This window comes from Lytechinus pictus, chromosome 2 (genome assembly GCF_037042905.1).
Source record: "Lytechinus pictus isolate F3 Inbred chromosome 2, Lp3.0, whole genome shotgun sequence".
NCBI classification, from domain to species: Eukaryota; Metazoa; Echinodermata; class Echinoidea; order Temnopleuroida; family Toxopneustidae; genus Lytechinus; species Lytechinus pictus.
The window spans coordinates 622,904-646,756 of record NC_087246.1 but is presented as its reverse complement, the minus strand read 5'-3'; the positions used below and the strand labels follow the sequence as shown (position 1 = coordinate 646,756).

Here is a 23,853-nt window from a genome sequence, read left to right as displayed (position 1 = left end):
AGGCCTAAAATCATGCAGTAACCAATGTCTTGAAAATACAAACATTATTTACTTTGTGGGAGTGCCGTAATGACTCCCCCCCCCCCCGAAACAAAAATGAGGGGACACAGCATCGCACGCCTGGCAAAATTTCTTATAAAGATAACAGTATTCCTTTTCCTTTACTTTTTCTTTCTGTTATCCTACTTTTCGATCTGTGCGCATGGCAGTAAGCAGCGGAATTCGGAAAGGGCAGTTCTTAACATAAATTTTACAAACCTAACATTTTAATATTTTACTGAAAATTTTCACAAAATTAACCAAAATGTGTGCACAAATTCTTTCAATTTCACTGAAGAAAATGCAAAGCCAATTACAAACTCGGTCGGTAAGCTAACTTGCTTTTGAGTTTCTTCGATAATCCTATCCGCCTTACCCCCCCCCCCCGAAATATCTTTATGCGTAGGACCATTGTGTGTAGTGCAATGTGGGGTTCTAGCTGCGCTTTCACAGTTATCACCTTCCATGCCTTCTGTATATTGTATTTTGTAACAAACACGAATGCCATACTGTGATAAATGATTTGGAAATATAATTGAATTGGATCTTGAACTCACACATGATTTCGCAACGCAGACTAAACGTTAATGAATGACAGAAGGGATTACATCACTGCTATTGTGAGAGAAGTGGGGATTCCCCATATTCCATCAACGGTGCTTGTATATTAGTAATACGTGCATGTGGCTTCATCATTGGTATTGGTGCATCCACATCGAGGTACCATCACTGGTAAGTAAGAGGGTGATTAGGCCTATATCAATTAATTCATTTTACAATCACACGTCAGCCCTTTCTCGTGTAGGCCTGTTAGGTTTATGCTTTAGTTCTCAAATCTGCTTCATTTTTGTAATTATATACATATCCTACCAACGTTTTGCCTAAACTTCTTACTTTGATAATTTTGTGTTTCTGTTTAGCATCTTCTCTATTATGGAAGTAATTTGTGTATGATACCAGGAACAAGACTCGTACAAAAACTGTGAAACTATTTCATGTACATGTATGATTGTCATTGAATGAATGAATAAAACTTTGACTTGTGAATTGTTTTCTGAATCAGGACTGCATTCATTTTTATTATTGGAGCGTATCTGTATAACTTCTTCCATTATTTACCCCGTGCAATTCCAAATTTTATCGGCATAAAAATTTACTTCAATAGGCCTATATTTCATTGTTATTTTGTTAATATCTATATTCCTTTCGTATATCGATTGAAGTTTCCATTGTTATATTGCTTTGTTTCCTGCTACACACTAGCGTACCTACGGGGGGGGGGGGGGCAGGGGGGCAGTTTGCCCCCCCTGACGAGTCACAACCCATGCAAAGGACGTATCCCTGTCCCCCTGACGAGCTTTTTTTTTTTTGGTTGTCAAATTTTTTGGCGGGCGGTTTTGCCCCCCCCCCCCCGTGGAAAATCCTAGGTACGGCTACTGCTGCTACACTATTCAATAAAATTTTTTGTATGTATTTGTGTGTGTTTTTCACAAAAATATTTCATGTGTATTTGATGTCTTTTTATTTATTTGATGTCTTTTTATTATACAGGACCAAAATTCAAAACAGTAATTTATTCTGATCTCACTGTCCAGCTTGAATAAATAAATGAATAATGAATAAAAATAAAAATATATGGAGTGAGTGATATTTGCACGGTTAGATATTACGGGTATTGTATATTATTTATCATGAGTTGGGGATTCCCCATAGTATCGTGCGTGGTCTCCATGAGCGAGCGATTGCCGTATCAATAGGCTGACATTGTACATTATATTTTGGCTGCCGTCAACATAATCATAAAGTCATCCACTTTGATCCGCATTGAAGGGTTCAAAAACTGAAAAACTACTGGAATTCACCACTCTCATTATCGTTGTCATTGCATGTAAGTCAATCGTCAAGGAGGGGTCTCTCGGTTTGAAGATCATTTTTGTCTCACCTGCATAGCAGAGTGAGACTATAGGCGCCGCTTTTCCGACGGCGGCGGCGACGGCGGCGGCGGCGTCAACACCAAATCTTAACCTGAGGTTAAGTTTTTGAAATGACAGCATAACTTAGAAAGTATATGGACCTAGTTCATGAAACTTGGCCATAAGGTTAATCAAGTATTACTGAACATCCTGCCTGAGTTTCATGTCACATGACCAAGGTCAAAGGTCATTTAGGGTCAATGAACTTAGACCATGTTGGGGGAATCTGTTGAATTACCATCATAACTTTAAGAGTTTATGGATCTGATTCATGAAACTTGGACATAATAGTAATCAAGTATTACTGAACATCCTGTGCAAGTTTCAGGTCACATGATCAAGGTCAAAGGTCATTTAGGGTCAATGAACTTTGGCCAAATTGGGGTATTTGTTGAATTACAGCCATAAATTTGAAAGTGTGTTGGTCTAGTTCATAAAACTTGGACATAATAGTAATCAAGTATCACTGAACATCCTGTGCGAGTTTCAGGTCACATGATCAAGGTCAAAGGTCATGTAAGGTCAAAGAACTTTGGCCACGTTGGGGGTATTTGTTGAATTGCCATCATATCTCTATAAGTGTATTGGTCTAGTTCATAAAACGTGGAAATAAGAGTAACCAAGTATCACTGAACATCTTGTGCGAGTTATAGTAGTTTTCAAAATCAGCACTGCTGCTATATTGAATCGCGTGATGCAGGTGAGACGGCCAGAGGCATTCCACTTGTTAGAGTATCATCGTGTATTTATTTATTTTTATATCACGTTTAATTTTACATTCGAAACAAATTTTCAATTACTTCGATCACTTTTTCATTTGAATATAATTATATTCTATGAACCAGTAACCCAACTGCAGTAACCATGGCAACCAATTCCAAAACGATACTTGACGGCATCTTTAGGTTAGATCGTGGATCTGATCTAACTCAAAAACAACGAACTGATCTGTACAGAGCAATGTCACCTCCATCACTGGTAGGAGCATTCTTTGATGAGGATTTCATCAATTTCAGGTAAAAAATAATATTTATGTCGATAATAGTACAAGCCTAGGGGAAGTATTGCATCATGAAATTTACACTGTTCATTGGAAATATTTATGCAGGTTTCTCACCATTAGGAATAGATTTCTTCTTGAACGAAAATACACTCTTATAGAGTGAAATTCTTCAGTCTTCACTTTGCATGATAATTATAGAGAGGAGTGTTTGCAGAGTGCATATACATATCTCTAATTAGAGAGTGGCGTCATTAGGGGTTAATGAAGAAGTGGTTGAATGAGGTCGTTGATTCCTTAAAACTTCACCCAAATTCACCTTCATTTTTTTAACATAATGGGCAGTTTATATCTATTTAGAATGATGGGAATTTCATGCCTGGTAATTGAGGAAAATACACTCTATTATCAATCAAACCATCTGGTGCCAACAATATTGAAATATTCTTTCGATCTTAAAATAACAAATAGTTGTACTTTTTTTTTGTTTCTCGTGCATTTTTGTAAAAAAAAATTGAATCATGATCAATTATTTTGTATACTTAATCCAGATATACAAAAGGCAGTAGGTCCCTTCGTTCCGCAAATAAACATTTCTTAACTGACATAAAAAAGCAACAAAAAAAGGTGTGAACGCCCCCGCCTCTTGCCTTTTACGCCCCCACACACATGCACACAATCACCCCTTTTGGGTAAACTATTGACCTTCTTAATGTCAGATATACATACAATTTTCTCTTCAGATTTCAAAATTGAAAATTTAATTGTTTTCATAAAGTTATTTCTCGCTCGCCATTTGTTTCAAATGCAAAACAAAAACACAAAATTGAAACAAATCAAGAACAAACTTACAATTCCATGTATTACAGTCACTTAAATACTATTATTGAATAATTGATGCCTTCCGCAAGAATAGAAAGAAGGGGGAGAGAACGATAAACAAATACAAAAAAAAATCTACAGCTCCTCAAACTTTAGATATTCAATGGACATTACTCTGCCCAATTTCATTCCTTTAAATAATATCAGAGTCATAAAATACACCCCTTAATGAAAGAAGTTAAATAATGGAATCTTCAATAATTGATAAAATTCATTGGATAAAGCAAGTAAAATAAATCAAACGTTACAGAAGGAGGAGATCTCAAAGATATACATGAATTTTGTTTTGTTGTTGTTCTTAAAAATTACACGAGTCAAGCCTCGGATATGCAGATATGGCTCAAATTTAAGCGTCAAATTAGCAAAAACATGAAGTTTGGTTCAGTAATTTTTTGGTTTCAAATTTCTTGTTGGGCAAATTTCACATTTTTATTATTCATGAGGAGGATAAACTGCAATACCAAAAGTGATTAAATTTGAGAAAACTGGGCATAAGCTGAATTCGTGGCAGATCCGGTTATCAAAATCAGGGTGAAAAATATGCGTCTAATGTAAATGACAGTTGTTCATTCTATTTTGGTAACAAATTTCTTTTACCAAAATGTGCCGTGTCAGACCACACCTCGTAGAATTTTATGGTGTCCCCTAAATATACCAACGAAAATGTGCATAATTATTCAATTGCAAATAACCTGATGGGTCGATTGTCATTAATGTCATTAATTCTTGTTTAATAATCATAATTAGGCCACATTTATTTTGTACATGCGTCTTTTATTTTTGGACCCCACGGAAGACCAGCGTGACAGTGCCAGTCTCGTTGAATGTGGGCTATCCACCGTGTTTTATTGTATATAATTATGCTTTTAATACGGAAAGAAATACTACTACTACTACTACTTTTATTTCAGAGAAAAGTATGCAGGAATAAATATGGAATCACTGAAAGAAACATTCCGATTTCTCAAAGGAAACAGCAAACTCTTGGAACAGGTAAGAATAATCCTTGAATATCAAAATAAAAGGATAACGAATAAACTATGTGTACTGGTGGTCCATATATATTATAACAACAACAACTACGACTACTATACTACTTATCTACTACTGTTATCCTAAATATCTATTTCATGATTAATAGAGTGCAATGGTTTTTGATCGATTCATTTAATTCTTAATACCATATTGATTGATTGAGAAGGCCTACACCACTTTATAGATTTATCATTTCGGGCAACTTCGCACTGGGTTGTTGTCAGAGTCGGCGATCCTGGGGGCACAGTGCCCCCCCCCAAAAAAAAAAATTGTGAAGCACTAATAAAGAACCCTTTTTACGCAACTGAGAAAAATGCCGCCCCCTCACGAACGTGTACTGTGCCCCTTTCATCGGAAGAGGACCCATTTAAGGTGTTACCAAGTGCCCTTACTCGTATAAGTGCCATTTTCCCAAAATAATGCCCCCTCATTCGGCCGTGTTTTGTGCCCCTTTAACCTGAGAAGGACCCGTTTTATGTGTTAGAAAGTGCCATATCTCGTGTCAGTGCCAAATTTTACCAAAATATTCCCCCTCACGAACGTGTTCTGTGCCCTTTTCACCTGAGAAGGATTCGTTTATGCCGTTAGCAAGTGCCCCTTTGCCTTCTTATAGGTGCCCTTTCTCGTATCAGTGCCCCTTTTACGTACGTGTTCTGTGCCCCTCTGCCTTCTCATAGGTGCCTGTTCTTCGTTTCAGATGTCCTTAGAAAACCACCACTCTTTTCGTGCCTTTTTTAAAGTATATTTTATTTAGCGCCGTTCTGCTTCCTTCTGCAAGTGCATAATGAGTTGCCTTAAGTTTCATGAGTCATGTGAGTGGGGTAGATAAGTCATTTTCAATCTTTGTTTTAAGATCATGGCCGTACGCAGCGGGGGGGGGGGGGGATTTTGAAAACTCATATTTTTTTTACTCCAGATTTTCACAAAATTCACGAAAAGTATGCACAAAATCCATCAATTTCACATAACAAAATGCAAAAGCGCCTCAATGATATTAAGCTCGGTCACTTTGCTCCCTCGCTTTCAATTTTTTCAAAAAGTTTATGCGTGCTGCCCCCAGCGAAAAATTTCTGCATACGGCCATGTTTAAGATAGTGCCCTTTTCGGAAGAAAAGGTGTCCTTTTTTCCCTGTGCCCCCATTTTCAACTTCGCCCCGCCGCCCCTGGTTGTTGTTACATAATTATCGTTTTATTTCTTCAAATTTGTTATAATGATAAAAAAATTGATAGATATTTTTGTTAGTTTTTTTCATTTTGATTTTTTGTTCTCCATATCTCAAACGTTTTTTTTTTCTGACTGAGTAATGAAAGGGGATTATATTGTCAATTGTTTTAAACAGGTAGCAGAAGTAATCCTTGAACACCTACGAGATATGCGACCAAAACTCTGCAAGGACGAAATCGAATCCGATCTTCTTCGATTTGTTCCGATCGTACTCGAGTGTCCAGCTTTCGACAGGCCAAATGAAGAGTGGGGTTATCGTATCATCGAAGAATTGGCGGTTACCTTGATCAACATGTATGGCAGGGCGAAGACCAACTTTGATGTGCTTGGTAAAACAAATCTCAAGTTTGCTTGATTGCAGGGACTATGGAAAGATTTTGAAAGTAGGGGGGGGGGGGGTTGGGGGATCATGAGCCCGAACAGAATTAATGCTTGCATGATCAAATGGGTCCCTAATGTTTATGGAAGAACAACAGGTAAAAACATACATAGAAAGGCGTAAAGAGGAAGGGTTAGAAATGGATGACTAGCTAAAAGTGCTCCATGTCCAACCAACAGTGGTCATTTTTATTTACCCAGCGTGATGAACATTTTGCTTATTTTTTAACCTTACTGGACAATATGCTTTCCGAATTGGGTAAAATACTAGTGCCCCAAATTGGTTTGACACATAATTACCCTCGTGGTGGTAAAAATTTTACCCAATATTTTTTTACAGTGTATAGCTGCAGACCAATGGCGTATAAAATTTAAAAAACGTCTTCAAGAGGGATAAAAATTATCTAACCAAAAAAAAAAAAAAAAACATATTCCCATTGTTGAAAATTCAGAAAGCTAATAAAAAACGAAGTCAAATGTTACCGTGAGTTGAAAAAAAATCAGACAAGCAAATAAGGGCGAGTCAGACTCTGGCCACCCCACTGGTACGTTGTTGATGTAGACTGAATCAAAAGTTTAAATTAAACCTGAAAATTGTCATATTGATAAAGAATTTCAAAAAATAATCGAAACTTTATTTTTTTTAAATCTCTTCATTCTTTATAGTGCGTTGGTGGGAGAATGATTCGGATATGTTAGCTAGAGTGGTCAAGGTCTACCAAGAGGCATATAGGAATCTACTCAACAATTATACAATGGACATTCTTGATTTGAGGCAAAAAGAAAACATAAACTTAGCCGCATTGCGTATCTTGTACCAGGTAAATACTTTTGTAGAAAAACTGTAAAGTTTCAATTTGAATTTAAATCAATTAGACCTATTGATTAACCCGGCGCAAGTCAGTCGAGAATTATTTTGATGCGTTTTGCAACAAATGATTATTATACCAATTTCCTGTAATTTTACATCATATATGTTGTCATACAAGCAAGATAAAGTACCATGACGACACATAAGTCGACTTGGGAAAATAACGTGCCTCTTCATCTTAATTTTGAGTTTTGCTCGGCGACGTAAATTGTAAAAAAAAACTGATTTTACAGAAAAAAAGAATATTTTACAGAAAGCAATAACAGAATCATTCTGTAAATTCAAAAGACAGGAATTTTCCTGCAATTTAACAGAACAGGTCTGTTTAAAAAGGGGAAAATGATGTTTTATTTTAAGAAATTTGTAAGGTTCCATACACTAAATACCAATTTCCTGTAATTTTACATGATGTAATGTAAGATTACGCAATCTGGTAAGATTACAGGTGTTCTCGAGACTCTGCTGCAGGAACCTCTTTTATTTTAAAGGACAAGTCCACCCCAACAAAAAGTTGATTTAAATAAAAAGAGAAAAATCCAACAAGCATAACACTAAAAATTTCATCAAAATCGGATGTAAAATAAGAAAGTTATGACATTTTAAAATTTCGTTTATTATTCGCAAAACAGTTATATGTACATCCTGTTCGGTATTCAAATGAGCAGACTGATGACGTCATCCACTCACTATTTCTTTTGTATTTTATTATATGAAATGTAAAATATTCTAATTTTCTCCTCAATGTCATGTTTGACAACGATTATTCGTCTTGAACATGTGGAATTAGCAATGTTTAATACTAGGCTATATGGTTCAGTCAAGTTGGTCCTAATTGTCAAATCTGTAAAAAATGAAATATTGTATAATTCAAACAATAAAAAACAAAAGAAATTGTGAGTGAGGGACATCATCAACTGTCTCATTTGCATGTTGCCGAGTTGTGCATATCACTGTTTTGTGAAAAATAAACGAAACTTCAAAATGTCATAACTTTCTTATTTTACATCCGACTTTGATGAAATATTTTCAGTGTTATGCTGGTTGGATTTTTCTCTTTTTATTTAAATCCACTTTTTGTTGGGGTGGACTTGTCCTTTAAGGATAAATTTTCTCCTGAACGCAGGCTAATTAATCCTCTGTATTCAGCTCTAGATTATTTCTCTGCTTTGGGTTGGCCGGATCATGTACATCGTTGAGCGAAAACTGGGATATTACGTCGATGTCATGACAAGATACAATCATCGCCATCTCGTCAAGTAGATTGAACTTTTATTAAGCTTCCGTGAATATAAAAAAAAAGTTCATCGGTCGGAATGTGACAATAGATGATATGGTTCTATTCAATACACGATGCTTTTGAAACTATTGACAGTCACAACACACTCCAGATCCACCAAATCAATTATTTTATTTCCAATGATATACATCGGTCGGTTCGGAGTACAGGTTTTGTTAGTGCGAATAAAACATTAAACATGGCTCCTTATTTTCACTTACAGGTGAATAAATCACTTGGTTACAAGATTCCAGTCAATCTATTCTACATTCTACAAGTAGATACTGACAGGAGGATTGAGGAGGGCTTTCTACAACGGAACTTTTTGTTGCACCATGGACCTATATTGCACACGGTAAATACAAATGAGCCTATAATTTGAAGATTTACGTTGCAAAACAGTGTTATATGCTACCGTTGCATGATCTAAGAAAATAACTATTTATTACTATGTATTATTTATGTACTTCGCTTTTCCAAGAATAGTCTAAAGCGCTAGCAACCATAAAAATACAATGTTACAAGTATAAAATGAAACCTGATAACCCTAAAAGTGTGGATTGAAAAATATAAATATTTCAAGCCCTTATTAAAATAAAGAGACAGACGATGATTAATTGCCGGAATGGCATGCATGGTAACCAATATGGAAGCGGCCAGCCAGTTTCCAAGTTATTTAAAATAGATGGCATGTGTGACTGATCTGGTGACTATCTTTACATTTAGATCCATATTCATTATCATATTTTTCATCAAATTTTCTCTATGCATTATGATGTTTATTCATTTATTTTGGTTTACCTTTTGTTTTCTTGAGAACAAAGGGATATTTACTTCATTATACACCTAAGTTTCGCTTGATGTGACTTTGTCTTTCTCTTAATGGGTATTCTTGGCTGAAAATAATCATATCTAGGTATGTAGAATGAAAATTTAACTAGCAAGTCTTGAAAATTATATGCATGTCGTCATTAATATTCATTAGGTTGGCCGATGATGTCACATCCCCACTGGATAACAATCTTGAAACAATGAATAACTAATGCATTAAACAAGTTGTCAATACATTTATTTTAGTTCTTGGAGGAAAAAAAAAGATAAGCATAATTTCATGTAATAAAATACAAAAGAACAAATGGGAATATGACATCATCAGCTTGCTCATTGAATATTCATGAAGACATGCATAGAAATGTTTCACTGAAATAATGCAAATCTTTGAAATGTCCTAACTTTTTTCCTTTTGTCCGATTTTGATCGAATTTTCAGTGTTTTTTTTTCTTTATCTATTCAAATCATGTTATTTTCAGCATAGAGTACCCCATTAATTTCTGCTCATGCTTATCTGACAACAAATTCTGTTTTCTTTATGTTTTTATTTTCAGGGTCAATTTTCATTTCTACTAGATATACCAAAGAAGTGGAATATGATGCGTATGCACTTTGATTCTACATGCGGGGTAGGATAATACCTTCATAATATTCTTTATCTGCATGTTATCTGCTATTTTTAAATGAAATATGAAAACGTGTAAATATTTGCAGGCATTCGTCATACATGACTATACGTCTCAGAAATGATTATCTATTTTAATTAATCAATAAGAAGAAAGTGTTAGAAAATATACGTCCTAAGGGCTGGTTGATTAGCTTAATAGTGTAACACAAGTAAATATGTAGCTACCTGTTTTTTTGTGTGTGAATAACCTATATTATTCCCTGGAAAATAACTTTCATATATTGATTATATTTAAGGAAATATAATTAAAAATCCTGAAGTTTATCTTAATTTCTAGGGACCACACTTTAATAAATAACTTTGTGTCACGAAACTTAAATCACTTTCTTTTCCCTTTTTGTGCACGAATATCTGGCTTCATGGAATACTGCACAATACAGTGGATATTTGTATTATTTTGTAATAACAAAAAGAGAGTAAGGTTCCGTTTTTAAACAGATTAACTTAACATTTTCAAATACATTTCCTTGCACCATTATTTTGTTTTTATAACCTACAGCGCCACCACAAACAGATTCTTTTAGAGATCAGACGGGAGTTTGAAACAAGTTTTGAACCAGGATCAAGTTTGTGGTTGGAAATATTCATTTTACCTCCTCTTCATCTGAAACCGGCACACCTTCAGTTCGAGATAGACAATGACATCGAGAAGATTGTTGAATCGGCGATCGCAAAGATACAAAATAAGAGTGAAACATCTCTCTTACTTCCATTCGAAGTCCATTTCAAGGATAATGTGTCATTGGGAGTAAATGCTGGTGGACCGATGAAAGTAAGTAAGAAAGGGAAAACCAGCCCAAATGAATAGATCGTCATAGGACTTTTGATCTCTTTATCTAAATGTCATGGCGCCACCCCTGTGTCCATTGCCGAGATGGGACCATGCTGGGATTGGTACTCGGGAGGAGGGGTTAATTGGGTCTCATTATCACGTTGTCAATTCAAATATCAAAATTCAAAGGGGAAGGGATTCATTAATTTTAAAAGATTGGAGACATGGCCTTTCTTTCATCCAACCACTGAGCTATTTTGTTTTATAGAAATAATAAAACAATAATAATAATAACTTTTTTTTCATACAAGCTATTTCAGCTGTAAGTTGTTCTTTCAGCGGGTCCTGCATAATATAACATGTCATTAATACCCTTCTCCATTCCCATACGTCGCCTTACAAGAAGGCAGAAGGTCACATTTTAAAAGTCTTTTGGTATGACTTGGTTGGGAATCGATCCCACGACCTCAGCCGTTCATGAGCCTGAGCTCTATACCACTGAGCCACCATATATGCCCAGTATAAAATAATGGAAACTGTCTTTGCATCAATAATCACAGGTGATAAACCATTAGTATGTCGTGTAAATTCACAAAAGAGCACAAGCGGGTCCAATTTATAGTAAATATCTGTTTTTCATTATTTTAATTTTAGAAAATGACATTTGTCTGATGAGTATTTCGATGTTTTTCTCATCTTCTATAGGAATTCTTCTCGCGGTTCTTTGGAGAGCTATTCAATACTCAGAAGCACACGGTCTTCAAGAAACTCACCGACTCTCCATCGTGTACTACATTGTGGTTTAACAAGGTAAGAATGAAATCATCTCTGAAGCAAGCTTTCCAATATGCCCCCTACAGATATTTTTTTTCAATAATAATTTTGATTATTACGCTGGTCTCTCAGGTTTACATACATCTGTTTATATAATTATTTGTATGAATTAATTTATGAATGAATGAATTTATACTTGGTATTCCGAAGGCTCGTTAATCGGAGAAGAAATCTAGTTTGTATTCTGAAGGTTCGATAGTCCGAAAACAAACTAGTATAATGAAATATACGAACGAAATATTTTCCGACTTATGAACCTTCGAATTGTGAAAATCTTCGGAATAGCGAGCTCTAACCATTATTTAATCTATAGTGTCACAAAAAAATATTATCTTTAGTATTCTGTAAATTGCACTTCCATAAACAGTATTATTTTTTTCCGGGAAAATACAGGCTTTGTTACTGGAAATGAAACTATAAGCTATAATTTGTTTGCTCTGATGTCATGCATACTCTTTGTTTTATTTTGTGAACTTTATATAAACAGGATTATAAGGATATTGACAAGTTACGATCAGTCGGCAAGATGTTCGCTCTGATGTTCTATAATAAGGTCATTGTTATATTGCCTTTTCCGTTTCTATTCTACAAGAAACTCCTTGGAAACAGGTTGGTATAACAAATTAACCCTATCTTAACTGGGCTATTTCGGACCAACATATACACGGGGGGGGGGGGGGGTCAAGTTGACCCCCCTAAGATCTCGGCTGTTTTTATTTGTCTATGTTGCGCGATCGCCGCAAAAATTTGCACCCACATAGAGCCGGATGTAAACTCCAAGACTGTATAGTAACATTTTCAATAAATTGATCGTTTATATTTTTTTATTAATCAATTATGCAAATAAGTGCATGAAATTTTACAAATTTGGCTGTTTGTGTATGTTTTTGCCTTTAACTCACTTTATAAAGCTGGTAAAATGCAAATTTTTGGTGAACATATCAATATTTAAATTTCTAACAAAAATCTACAAAAAATTGCCATGAAATAATTAATTTCCTATTTATTTTATTGTTTTTCAAATTCTTATATATATATTTTTTTTTTTTAACCATTGGTTTTTTTTTGGATGAGCTTTGTCGGGGAGCCTTCTGCGATCATAAATAACATAAAATAATCTTCTAAAACAACAAAAGTAAAGATAATCAGACATTTATGATTTTTGATTGAAAAACACAATTTGCATTTACTTTGTACACGGAATCACGTTTTTTTTAAAGCAATTTTGGGACTGATTTGCGCTTACAAAATATTGCGTAATTTCGGAACCGTACCGGGGCGTTGCAAATTTGGTCTCAAAAGATGCGCAAGACTTGAAAGTAAAAAAGTCAGCAAGCGGCGCGGTCAAAAAAATTTGCGTGGCGGCGTAGCGACGAAATTTGTCGAGGGGGTGGGTCAAATTGACCCCCCCCCCCCATTTTAATAAGGGTTAAAGCTCCATTAGGGCCGTCTGCACCATCCCGAAGTTTCAAATTAGCGCGCTATTTCTGATCCGGCAAATTATCCCGATCTGAAAAATCTCGAGATAGTTGGCGGTGCAGACGCAATTATCGCGCTAGTTCGTAGGATTAATCTCGAGATTGCAATCCCAAGTCAACTCGGGTTTATTTGCAAAATAGCGCGCTATTTTACGAATTATCCCGCTAATTCGTCGGTGCAGACGCACTCGAGATTGGACTCGGGGTAATTTATTCATGACGTCAGTCCATAATGCAATTCGCGTTCCACTTCCGCCTTGGTCAAAACATAAACACGTGCGAAAGTCAACTTTATACATGCGAATAGCGTTCATAAGCAACGATGGTGTCCCCACCAGTGAATGGATTTTGGGAGAGACCCCGGGAGAGACCAGACCGAAGGGGGAGGCGCTCATCGCATCGACGATGGTCATATTCAATAACAACACTGACAGCAGTGTTGTCTTATTCCTTCGCAAAATGTGAGCAAATAGCATTTCTTTCCTCCTTCTCCCTCTCTCTCTCTCTCTCTGTCGTTGCCTCCTACTCCGCCATCATATTTCACGAAGAATACATCAATTCTTCACTCGCTGAGCTGAAAGGATTGTTGCATAACACCGGTTGAATTCGGCGAAAGTACTAATGAAAGGAGTTCATTGCTTGCATATCGCGGGAAGTTATTCAAAAGCGCGGGCCGTTGAAACTCCAAGATCCGAAAGTGCGCATGCCCGGAATATCGGGCTTGTTGCCTCGCTCGAGCAGATATAGCTCCTCGTGGGATGGTGCAGACGGGGTTTCATGAATCTCGAGATTAATCGCGAAGAGGGCTGATCGGGCTAAAATCTCGAGATTGAGCAAACTCGGGATGGTGCAGCACCGCCTATTGACTCGTTCTATCTCTGAGATCACATAACACTAGTTCAGGTAGTGGTTCACGGTTAATAATTTTGCCGCCTAAGTTCAATGCATTCAAAGCCCTTTCTACTGTAGAGATTGGTAAATTCAGTAAGTTACAAAGTCTCGCAAATTCTTTGGAATTGTGCTTGCCTAACAGAGCAACACACACCTTGTTATCGGTCCACACCAGAGAGGTGTTGAAACAACACCGGTTTGGCGTTAGGCTAACACCAATTTGGAATTTAAGCAACATCAATTAGTGGTAAACTAAAATCGATTTGATTCTTAAGCCCCCATCACACTTATTCGGAATCAGCAGGAATCAAGCAGAAGCTGGAAAAAAAATATTCAAAAAATCTAGAAATTTTTGGGAGGAACTTATGAATTCACCAAACTGGAGTTGAAATTCAGTAAATTGAGCACGTGTATCATCATACAATAGTCAAAATGAACCGCAATGGAGTCAGATTGATAATTCGTGCTACGTTCTTGGACATTCTAGGGGCATTCTAAATATCCTGACTGCATTCTGAGTGCATTCGAAATATTTTTGTCATTTCTTTTGGCCGTCCCGAAGGTTTTGGTCATGTTCAAAACATTCGAGGGATATTTTCGAACGGTGTTCGAAGTAGATTTAAATGACCAACTGGTGGTCAAACAATAGTCCTTTCATTCAGGCCAATTCTGCTTGATTCGGAATAAGTGTGATGGGGGCTTTAGCTGGTGTTGTTCCCTGGGATTCCCGTTCATGGTTGTTTCAACGCTTCTCTGGTGTGGACCGATATACACTCGGCAAAAAAAGTTCTTGGATACTTAGAAAACTTAAAATATTCCATATAGATATTTGATTAAAGGCAAATTATTGTATGTCAACATGACCAGACAATATTCCTCTTCCAGTATGACATGACATGCATGAGCGGTTAAATGCTTTAAACAATAGAAATGTCAGTAAAAGAAAATTGCAAGAAATGGACCTTTCTAAAGCTAATGATCATGGCCATCTTGTAGGCATACATTCAACAATTTCAACAGGGGGTTGTCCCCATCGAGCGAACATTGTCCAAAGATTTCTGGGTGACCACAATGTTCAGCGCTTGGATCCATGGCCCGCTTGTTCACCAGACATTAACCCGATTGAACACTTGTGGGATCAGCTAGGAAAATCGGTCAATGAAAGAATTCAACCAGGAGACACTTTTCAAGATGTCCGGCGTTATCTCCTGAAGAATGGGACAAAATCACCCCAAAGCAAATTTGCTGTGACAAGCATGCGACGTCGATGTGCTGTCCAGGGTGGACAAACGAGATATTGAATTTTCTTTTGCTTATGCCAAAATACTGAAATTTGACATTTTTTTCATCGACTAACTTTGACTTAAAATTCCAGTGGAATAGTGATGCATCCAAGGTGGATAACTTTCTCTTCTCTTTTAGAGTGGTATTTGACTTTACGTTTGCTTTTATCATTTAATGGATATTTATGCCACATAAACTTTCACAACTGAGAGATTGACTGATCGTTTTATTGCAATTTTCTTTTACTGACATTGCTATTGTTTAATACCTGTAACCAGCCATGCACTGACTGATCCATTTCTTGCAATTTTCTTTTACTGACATTGCGATTATTTAAAGCATTAAACCGCCCATGCATGACTGTTAACATGAAAATGTCATGTCATACTGGAAGAGGAATATTGTCTGGTCATGTTGACATACAATAATTTGCCTTTAATCAAATATCTATATGAAATATTTTAAGTTTTCTAAGTGTCCAAGAACTTTTTTTGAAGAGTGTAGATACCGGGCTGGTGTTAAATCAACACTGGTGTTTTTGCATCGTTAATGTTTCAATATTCGTACCAATTTTCAGCCGATCCAGTTTTGAAGATCTTGAACTACTTGATCCTGACATTGCAAAGAGCTTGGGAACCTTGCTAAAAATGAGTGACGATGACCTTTCCGATTTCAGTTTCACGGTAGACGGACCTGAGAACGAACCGGTGATCGAACTCAGACCTGGAGGCAAGGACGAGGTGGTGACCGCTGCGAATGTGTGAGTGTGTAATGATGCTATAATTTCGCATTTCAGCCTTCATAATGAAATTATATAAAAATAAATTCGTTATGTTTTTGTTGTAGTTGTTGAATCACTTAAAATTATTAAGTATATTCTAGAAAAGCGATGTTCTAGAATCTAGATCTTTTCTTAAAAATAGTGCTATTATAGACACGGAGCTGTTTGGATTTACATACATGTATAGGCTCCCAATTAAATAATAAGGTGTATACCAACGGTGTACAGATGGGAGACTTGGGAGCCATGGGCCCCAAAAGTTTTATGTCCAATGAAAAAAAAAGAAGAGAAAAAGAAAAGGAAAAAGAAAAGGTGACAGACGAGATCTTTCTCGGTGTAATATTACGCGAAAATTTATATACCTCAAAATTCGATTTAGGTACTGAAAAGGTCGAAATCTTTGCTGGGTCGCAAATTTGTAGAAATATTGCCCCATACCCCATATTTGGCCCATTATTGCGATAGTAGTGTACACTGCAATGATTATTACTGTCTGTATATTCCAGTAAATATGTGAATAATCTTTTAGGGTTGATTTCAAAGTGTTTGCATGGCAATGATGAAATCTCGAGTAGGGAATATTTCATCTGCATTGATGGTATGAATTCTATTTCCAATCATCAAGTACCTATTCACTTGTTTGTGGGTCTTGTTTTCGCTTTTTTATATTATTTTGTTACGTCCTTTTATTTTTCTTGTCATTTTTCCCAAGCTACAACGATAAATTTCTTGCCAACAAGAATCGTCTTTTGCCAAAACGTTCCACGAATAAAATGAAATTTTTTTCTGATCATCCCCCCAGAAATATTTGATAAACTTTGTGATCAATTTCCGCTTCATTTTTAAGTTCCTTTGTTTTACAATACAGTCACACTAATCGAACGACTGTCCATGCTGTCAGTGGTGGCTGCAGGATTTTTTTAAATATGGGGGCAAGTTGGAGGGGGGAACTCAATTTTTTGGGGTTGCATGTCAATGGAAATAAGTTGATAGCTTCGGTTGGTCTGGAGTCTGTCACGTGACCGTGGCATTACAACTTCATTTCATTCAGAACATTCGTTTACTGGATATCTCGTGTAGAATATTGATGAATTGTATGTTTTTTCAATATATCATGAATATTTTCAATCGAATTATGTCAAACCAAATGAAACATTCCCGATTCGTGGTACGTTTAATATATAAGTCGTAATGAATCACTCCATTGACTTCATTTTTTTAAATTATCTAAAATTTTATCATTATTTATCATGTATGTTTGGAAACCGAAACGAAAGAATCTCTTTTTTCCAACCCTATAGTGGAGAGTACATCGAGCTATATGCCAGATACTACACATCATCATCCCAATTCGATGCATTCAGTGAATGTTTCAGGAGCATGCTCAGTCAGTTTGCCGTTGATCAGGTCTTCATACCACAGGAGCTTATGGCTTTATTCCAAGGTGGTCAATATGATTGGAAGGCTTTCCAACGTGTGAGTTTAATTCTATTATTCCACTTTTAAATCAACGTAAGAAAATAAAAGAAATGTTGAAACAACATCAGTTAAGAATCAAAACCGATACCGGTTTAACCAGGGACGTGCTCCCTCTCACGTCCCTGGTTTAACACTTATTTGTGTCGATCAGGGCCCGTCTTACAAAGAGTTTCAATTGATCCAACCAATTGTAACTCTATGGAAATCCATCAGTGTCATAATTTTTTTCTACAGGAAATTGGCACAATGTCCTTTGTTAACAAAGAGAAGCACAGTGAATTAAAAAAAAAACAATGAATGCATGAATATACATCATATAGTTGGAAAATAATTTGAACAAACATGAATAATAAATGTTGACGTTGCTGGCCTTCCATAGTTGTGATTGATCGGATCAATCGCAACTCTTTGTAAGACGGGGCCCTAGTGTTACCCCGTAAAGCCGAAGCGAAGCTGCGTTGGTAGACATGGCGATTTCTAGAGTTAGAAATTTCTTGAGTTAACGTTTATAGAAAAGTTTGATAATGATAATATTTGTAATTATTGTTTTCTTTTTTTTTCTTTCCTAATATCACATTTTAGAGCTTTAGATATGAGAATGGTTTCACCTCAGATCATCGTGTGGTGAAGATGTTTTGGTCGGTATTTCATGGTGATCTTACCAACGATCAAAAACAAGACTTTCTAAGTGAGTTTAATCAATATCTTATACATTAATCCCTTAAAAGTCATTCCATTCTCATTATCAACATCCCGAGGTAAAGAAACGTTATATCTTTTCGGGATTATTTCCCCTTTCTCATTCTAATGTGCCTTTCCTATCATACGCGGGGTAATATTTCAGAAATTTCTGGAGCCTTTAGCCTATTTGTTGTAGCAGAGGAACTATTGTCATTATTTTTATCAATTTTTCTCAAACATACAAAAATACTTCAGAGGAAATATAGATAGTCGTGAAAAAGAAAAACCATCCGGATTTTTCGAGCCCAAAGATATAAAAGGTGTCAGTCAGTTCTGTCTAAAACTAGCTAAAAAATAATGGTTGATGTTGTTTTCTTTTTACAGCCAGTTCTATATTAGCAATTACCCCTTACATACTCCCAATTTCGAAACTGTGCTTACAAGTTTCTCTTGTGGCCAAATAACTTTTTTTTATTGTCGTATGCGAAAGGGGGCCGGCGAGACACATTTCAACTATTGCCTAGGTTTTGTCCCCCAGAGCATATCGGGGTCCACTCAATACACTGTTTGAAAATAAGTTCATGCAGCAGAGTCTCGAGAACACCTGTAATCTTACCAGATTGCGTAATCTTACATTATATCATGTAAAATTACAGGAAATTGGTATTTAGTGTATGTAACCTTACAAATTTCCTTAGATAAAACACCCTTTTCGCCTTTTAAACAGACCTTGGGCCTGTTGCAGAAAACTTTTTACCTGAGAAAACTCTGGTAAAAACTGAAAACTAAGGTTAGTCTGATTTCTGCCATTGACTTTAACACAGGGCAAAATCTCCGGTAAAAACAACCTGAGTTTTCTCAGGTAAAAGTTTTATGCAACGTGCCCCTGTTCTGTTAAATTGCAGAAAAATCATGTTTAATGAATTTACAGAATGATTCTGTTATTGCTTTCTGCAAAATCTTCTTTTTTTTGGTAAAATCAGGGGATTTTTTAAACAGTGTATGCCTACATTATGCTAACTTGCATTTACATGTATGAGTCTCACAGAAATATTGTTAAAGAAATTTTAATTTGAAAAAAAAGTTTTTCGAATATTCTTATCCTAGAAGAGATTGAAACAAGAAAAATTATTCTGAAATATTAATCCAAATATTCAATTACGTCAATATCATCGAGAAGACCCAACTTTATTATAAATAACCAACAAAATGTGACTTGTTTTCAGGAGTGATCACGGGTGCAAACCATGTTCCCCTTGGAGGATTCCAGGAGATAGGAGCTAGGATATGGCCTATGGGAGTAGAAAAAGATTGTAGAGGGCAACATCCCAAGGATATGTGTCCTGAAGTCAATACATGTCATGGTTATGTTGTGCTTCATCTTCCGATGTACAATGAGAGAGAACATCTGAAAGAACGACTACTCAAACTACTAGAGATGAAAGGACATGGATTTTATAAACCTGCACGATAAAGTAAATTTGTGTTGATAGAAATTTTTATCAGATTGATGATAAGCCGAAGTCTAATCTGGTTTATATGTTTTAGAACACAGTGACATCAATAAAGAATCGTTCGAATGTTAATTGCGTAGCAGTTCAATAAATGGATTTGCGATCGAAGAGTTTCTGTAATTATAAAAATTATGAATTTATTTATATTTCCCATGCACTGTCCATCCCGGTTTCGTTGGAGTTCAGTGTACTAAATGCAACCAATGGCTACATATCATTTGTGCTGGTTTTCCTAAAGAGATCTACAATGACAAGTCAGATAACTTTTTTTCAGTTGGCAATGCAACATTTGTATTTTTAAAGACATGCCCTTCTATAAAGAATCGGAAAATATCACTATCCCAGAGTCATTTAATGTCAGTACAAATACTACCAACCAAAACATTGCTAGTATACATGGTTTATACTACCAAGAATTACGTGGAAATGGAATTAAGATTGCCCATTTAAAGATTAACAGCCTAATGAGACACATGGAAGAAGTGAGAACAATTGTTAAGACTAGCAAGGTTCAGGTATTCGCAGTTAATGAAACCAGAATAGATGAATCTATCTATGATAGAAAAATCATGATTGACGATTATAATTTGATTCGTACAGACAGAGTTCGAAAGGGTGTTGGGGCCTTTATCTCCACAAAACATTACATTAAAAAAAATAATTCATGAAATCCTTGATGATTTAGAAACACTTGTTATCAAGATTTATATCAAGTTTTCAAAACTTCTCATCGTATCAACTTGGTAAAGACCACCATCTTCATCAGATATTGGATTTTTTAATTTGTATGAAAGATTTCTTAGCGTTATTGACTCGATGAATTGTGACATAGTTATAGCAGGTGACGTAAACTGTGATATCTTACCTAAACCCTTATCAAGCATTATATAAATAATTCTCTGGTTCAAGTCAATACCAAAGAAGCAACAAGAATCACAAATGTTTCTGCACACTAATTGATCATTTATTAACAAACAACACCCCAAAACGTTGTGAATCATGGTGTAATTCATAACGGAATGAGTGACCATTCGATTAGCTTCCTGACCTGGAACTCTAAGATTTGTGCTCAGCCCAAATTTATTACTTTCAGAGGTTGCAGCAAGCTCAATATATAGTGATGACTTTAGAAATGATATTCGTAACCAGAATTGGGAAAGTATAGATCAATGTAATTCAGTTGATGATGCTGTCGAATTATGGCAAATCATGTTTATACAAGTTGTTGACAAACACATGCCAAATCGTTCAAACGAATAAGTACAAAGGGTTCCCCTTGGATGAATTCAAATATTTATAAACTCGTGAAAGACATGACAAACTTAAAAAAAAGCTTGCAAACTGAAAGATAACAAACCTATGCGCGAGTACAGAATATTACGAAATAAGGTAATAAAGATTCGGAAATCAAAGAAACGGTATTACTCTGCCATGAATTTAACAAATTTAAAGGAGAATGAAACTCTTGGAGCAAGTTAGCTTTTGTGAAAGCAGAAAAATCAAAGAATAAGATCAACAAAACTTTGAGTAAAATAGGACTAGCAATAAAAGAGTTATGAGCATTTGAATGTCGAGATCACTAATGCTATGGAGATCCTTCTATTGGCAATGCGACCAAGATCTGTGATGTCACACACGTACAACTCTCCCATTTGGACACTGAAAATATACCCCCAAACATCTCTTTTTGCTCATTCTAATCATATGACAAACGATTCATCAATGATATAATGTTGTGAAACCTCTGTACTTGTCATCTCATAAAGAGAACACCTCACCTTGTGATAGACTCTATAAAAGTGAGAATATAAGTGAAATAAGTACTAAAGTAATGAGGGAGTTGTACGTGTGTGATATCACAGATCTTGGTCGCATTGCCGTTGGGAGGATCTACATGGCACTAGTGATCTCAATATTCGAATGCTCATAACTTTCTTATTATTCATTCAATCTTCCTCAAACTTTCAACAATATGTTTCTTTGATTTTTCTCTTTGATATGGATTCAGCTGGTTTCAAGGGTTTCATTCTCCTTTAAGGTAAACCCAAAACAGACTTGGAAAAACTTAAAGTCCATTATTCCGAGAAAAAAAAAGTGAAATACCTACAGTTTCGTCTCACTCGGATTGTAGTATTGAAACTGCTAACCTATTCAACAATCAACACTTACTTTGCAAATGTAAGGAGCAGGTGAAATACCCGATATGAAACCCCATACAGAAAATGATAGTTATATAAATGAGACTTTTGCATTTAATCAGGTGAACGAACATGATGTTTTGAAAATCATCAGAAATCTTAAAAACACTATAAGTCTGTCGGTGTTGATTATATATCTGTCTTTGTTTTAAAGGCATGCTCTATGAAGATATCAATGAATATTGATTAATTTATCTTTGTCAAGTGGTATATTTCCGCAACAATGGAAAAAAGCCAAGGTTATCCCAATTCACAAAGGTGGCGATAAAAATTCTCCTTCGAATTACAGGCCCATCTCAATTATGCCCTGCGTATCTAAACTATTGGAAAGGGTTATCCTATTGCAAGTTTTAGATTGTTTGCGAAAGAATGATAGTTTGACATCTGCCCAATCCGGTTTTTGGCCACGGCACTCGGCCATATTCTCCTAAAGGTAATCCCCGGGGGTAATCCATGACTGGTTTAATTCAATCGATCTGGAACATTACATTTGGGTAAGAAAACAACTAATCTATTTATTTTTTATTCAAAAGAAATATAAGAACAGCTGCTGTATAAAAATAAAATAAAACCCTCTATTTTCGTCAGAGTTAGAACTGATTATGATCTTACCAATAAGGAAATAGAAAGTATATTTTAAGACTAAGATATTGCACAATGAATAGTCGATTATGGGAGTTTCAGTATAAACTCTTGCATACTATTATACACATTAACCACCACATTTTACATTTTGGTCTTGTTTCAACCAATTTATGCTCATTTTGTGAAAAGGAACAAGAAACGTATGAACTATCTATTTTATACTTGTGAATTTTCCAAATCACTTTGGGATCTGTGTGCAAGTAATTTAAATTTTGAAATAAATAGATTTAGTTGGCAGGAAATTCTTTTCGGGAAGGAGGAGAGAAGTAAATGTAAATATCAATTAATCAATATTTTTTTTATTTTAGTTAAATATCTTATTTAAAAAAAAAACAGAATAAAAAAAAATCCTTCATTGAATGAAATAAAAAATAGTATTAGAGGGGATCAAAGAGAAGAAAAGAAGTTGACAACAAAGAGGGGGACTCTTACAATCTATTTCTCTAAACGGGAAAACTTAAATCATGTAAATATTAGACCATTAATTGGAACCCAAAGCCAGTTCTCCGCCGGATATGGGATGGGTGTGCTTTAGGGAGGGTCGGGGGGGGGGGGGAGGTAGGGTCCAGGGCTGAGCTTGTTGTTGGGATAGAAATTATCTGAGTGAAGCGGACGAGGCGTAGGTTGTTTTTTTGTTTTTTAAAGTGCTGATGGCTTCAATTCGTTTAGGTTTTATTAATGATTTATTTTTTGTGTATTTGAAAAATCTCCTTTCTATGTTAATATTTGACACTCGGAAAAATTGAATATGTTGAATTTGTTGTAGAAGTTCATTCTTAATGCATGTTACTATCATCAATGTTATATATAATTATGTATGGGAAGATATCTGATATTGTGTTTCATTGTATCACTTAAGGAAAAAAAAATAGTGTTGGATTTATGAGTTGTCAAGATATTCATCAATTTGGAAAGACATCAAACTTTTATTTGTTATATGTATTTTAATTTGTATATGAGTTGAAGTTGTAAATAAAAAATAATTAATAAAAAAAAAACATTTGGGACCGTCTTCATCGACTTAAAAAAAGCATTCGACACCGTTAATTGTGATATTGTTATGAAAAAAATGAAAAACTTAAGTATTTCTGGTGCACC

General features: G+C 35.5%; 1 protein-coding gene across 2 annotated transcripts; it reads left to right on the top strand.

Moving 5' to 3' along the window:
• The first annotated feature begins 439 nt into the window (after positions 1–439).
• LOC129253702 (probable E3 ubiquitin-protein ligase HERC4) lies at positions 440–21,294 on the top strand. Of its 2 annotated transcripts, none has more exons than XM_064106666.1 (14): positions 440–771; positions 2,858–3,028; positions 4,806–4,887; positions 6,270–6,483; positions 7,199–7,353; positions 8,903–9,034; positions 10,065–10,139; positions 10,698–10,970; positions 11,676–11,780; positions 12,292–12,413; positions 16,035–16,217; positions 17,540–17,714; positions 18,300–18,405; positions 19,625–21,294. In XM_064106666.1, the coding sequence occupies exons 2-14, from the start codon at positions 2,877–2,879 to the stop codon at positions 19,870–19,872; spliced, it is 2,022 nt and encodes a 673-aa protein (XP_063962736.1). In that variant the 5' UTR covers positions 440–771; positions 2,858–2,876; the 3' UTR covers positions 19,873–21,294. The 2 variants fall into 2 exon arrangements, with proteins under 2 accessions (XP_063962736.1, XP_063962743.1); XM_064106673.1 differs by lacking the exon at positions 440–771 and adding an exon at positions 1,780–1,927 and having other exon boundaries at positions 19,625–21,236.
• Positions 21,295–23,853: the final 2,559 nt, after the last annotated feature.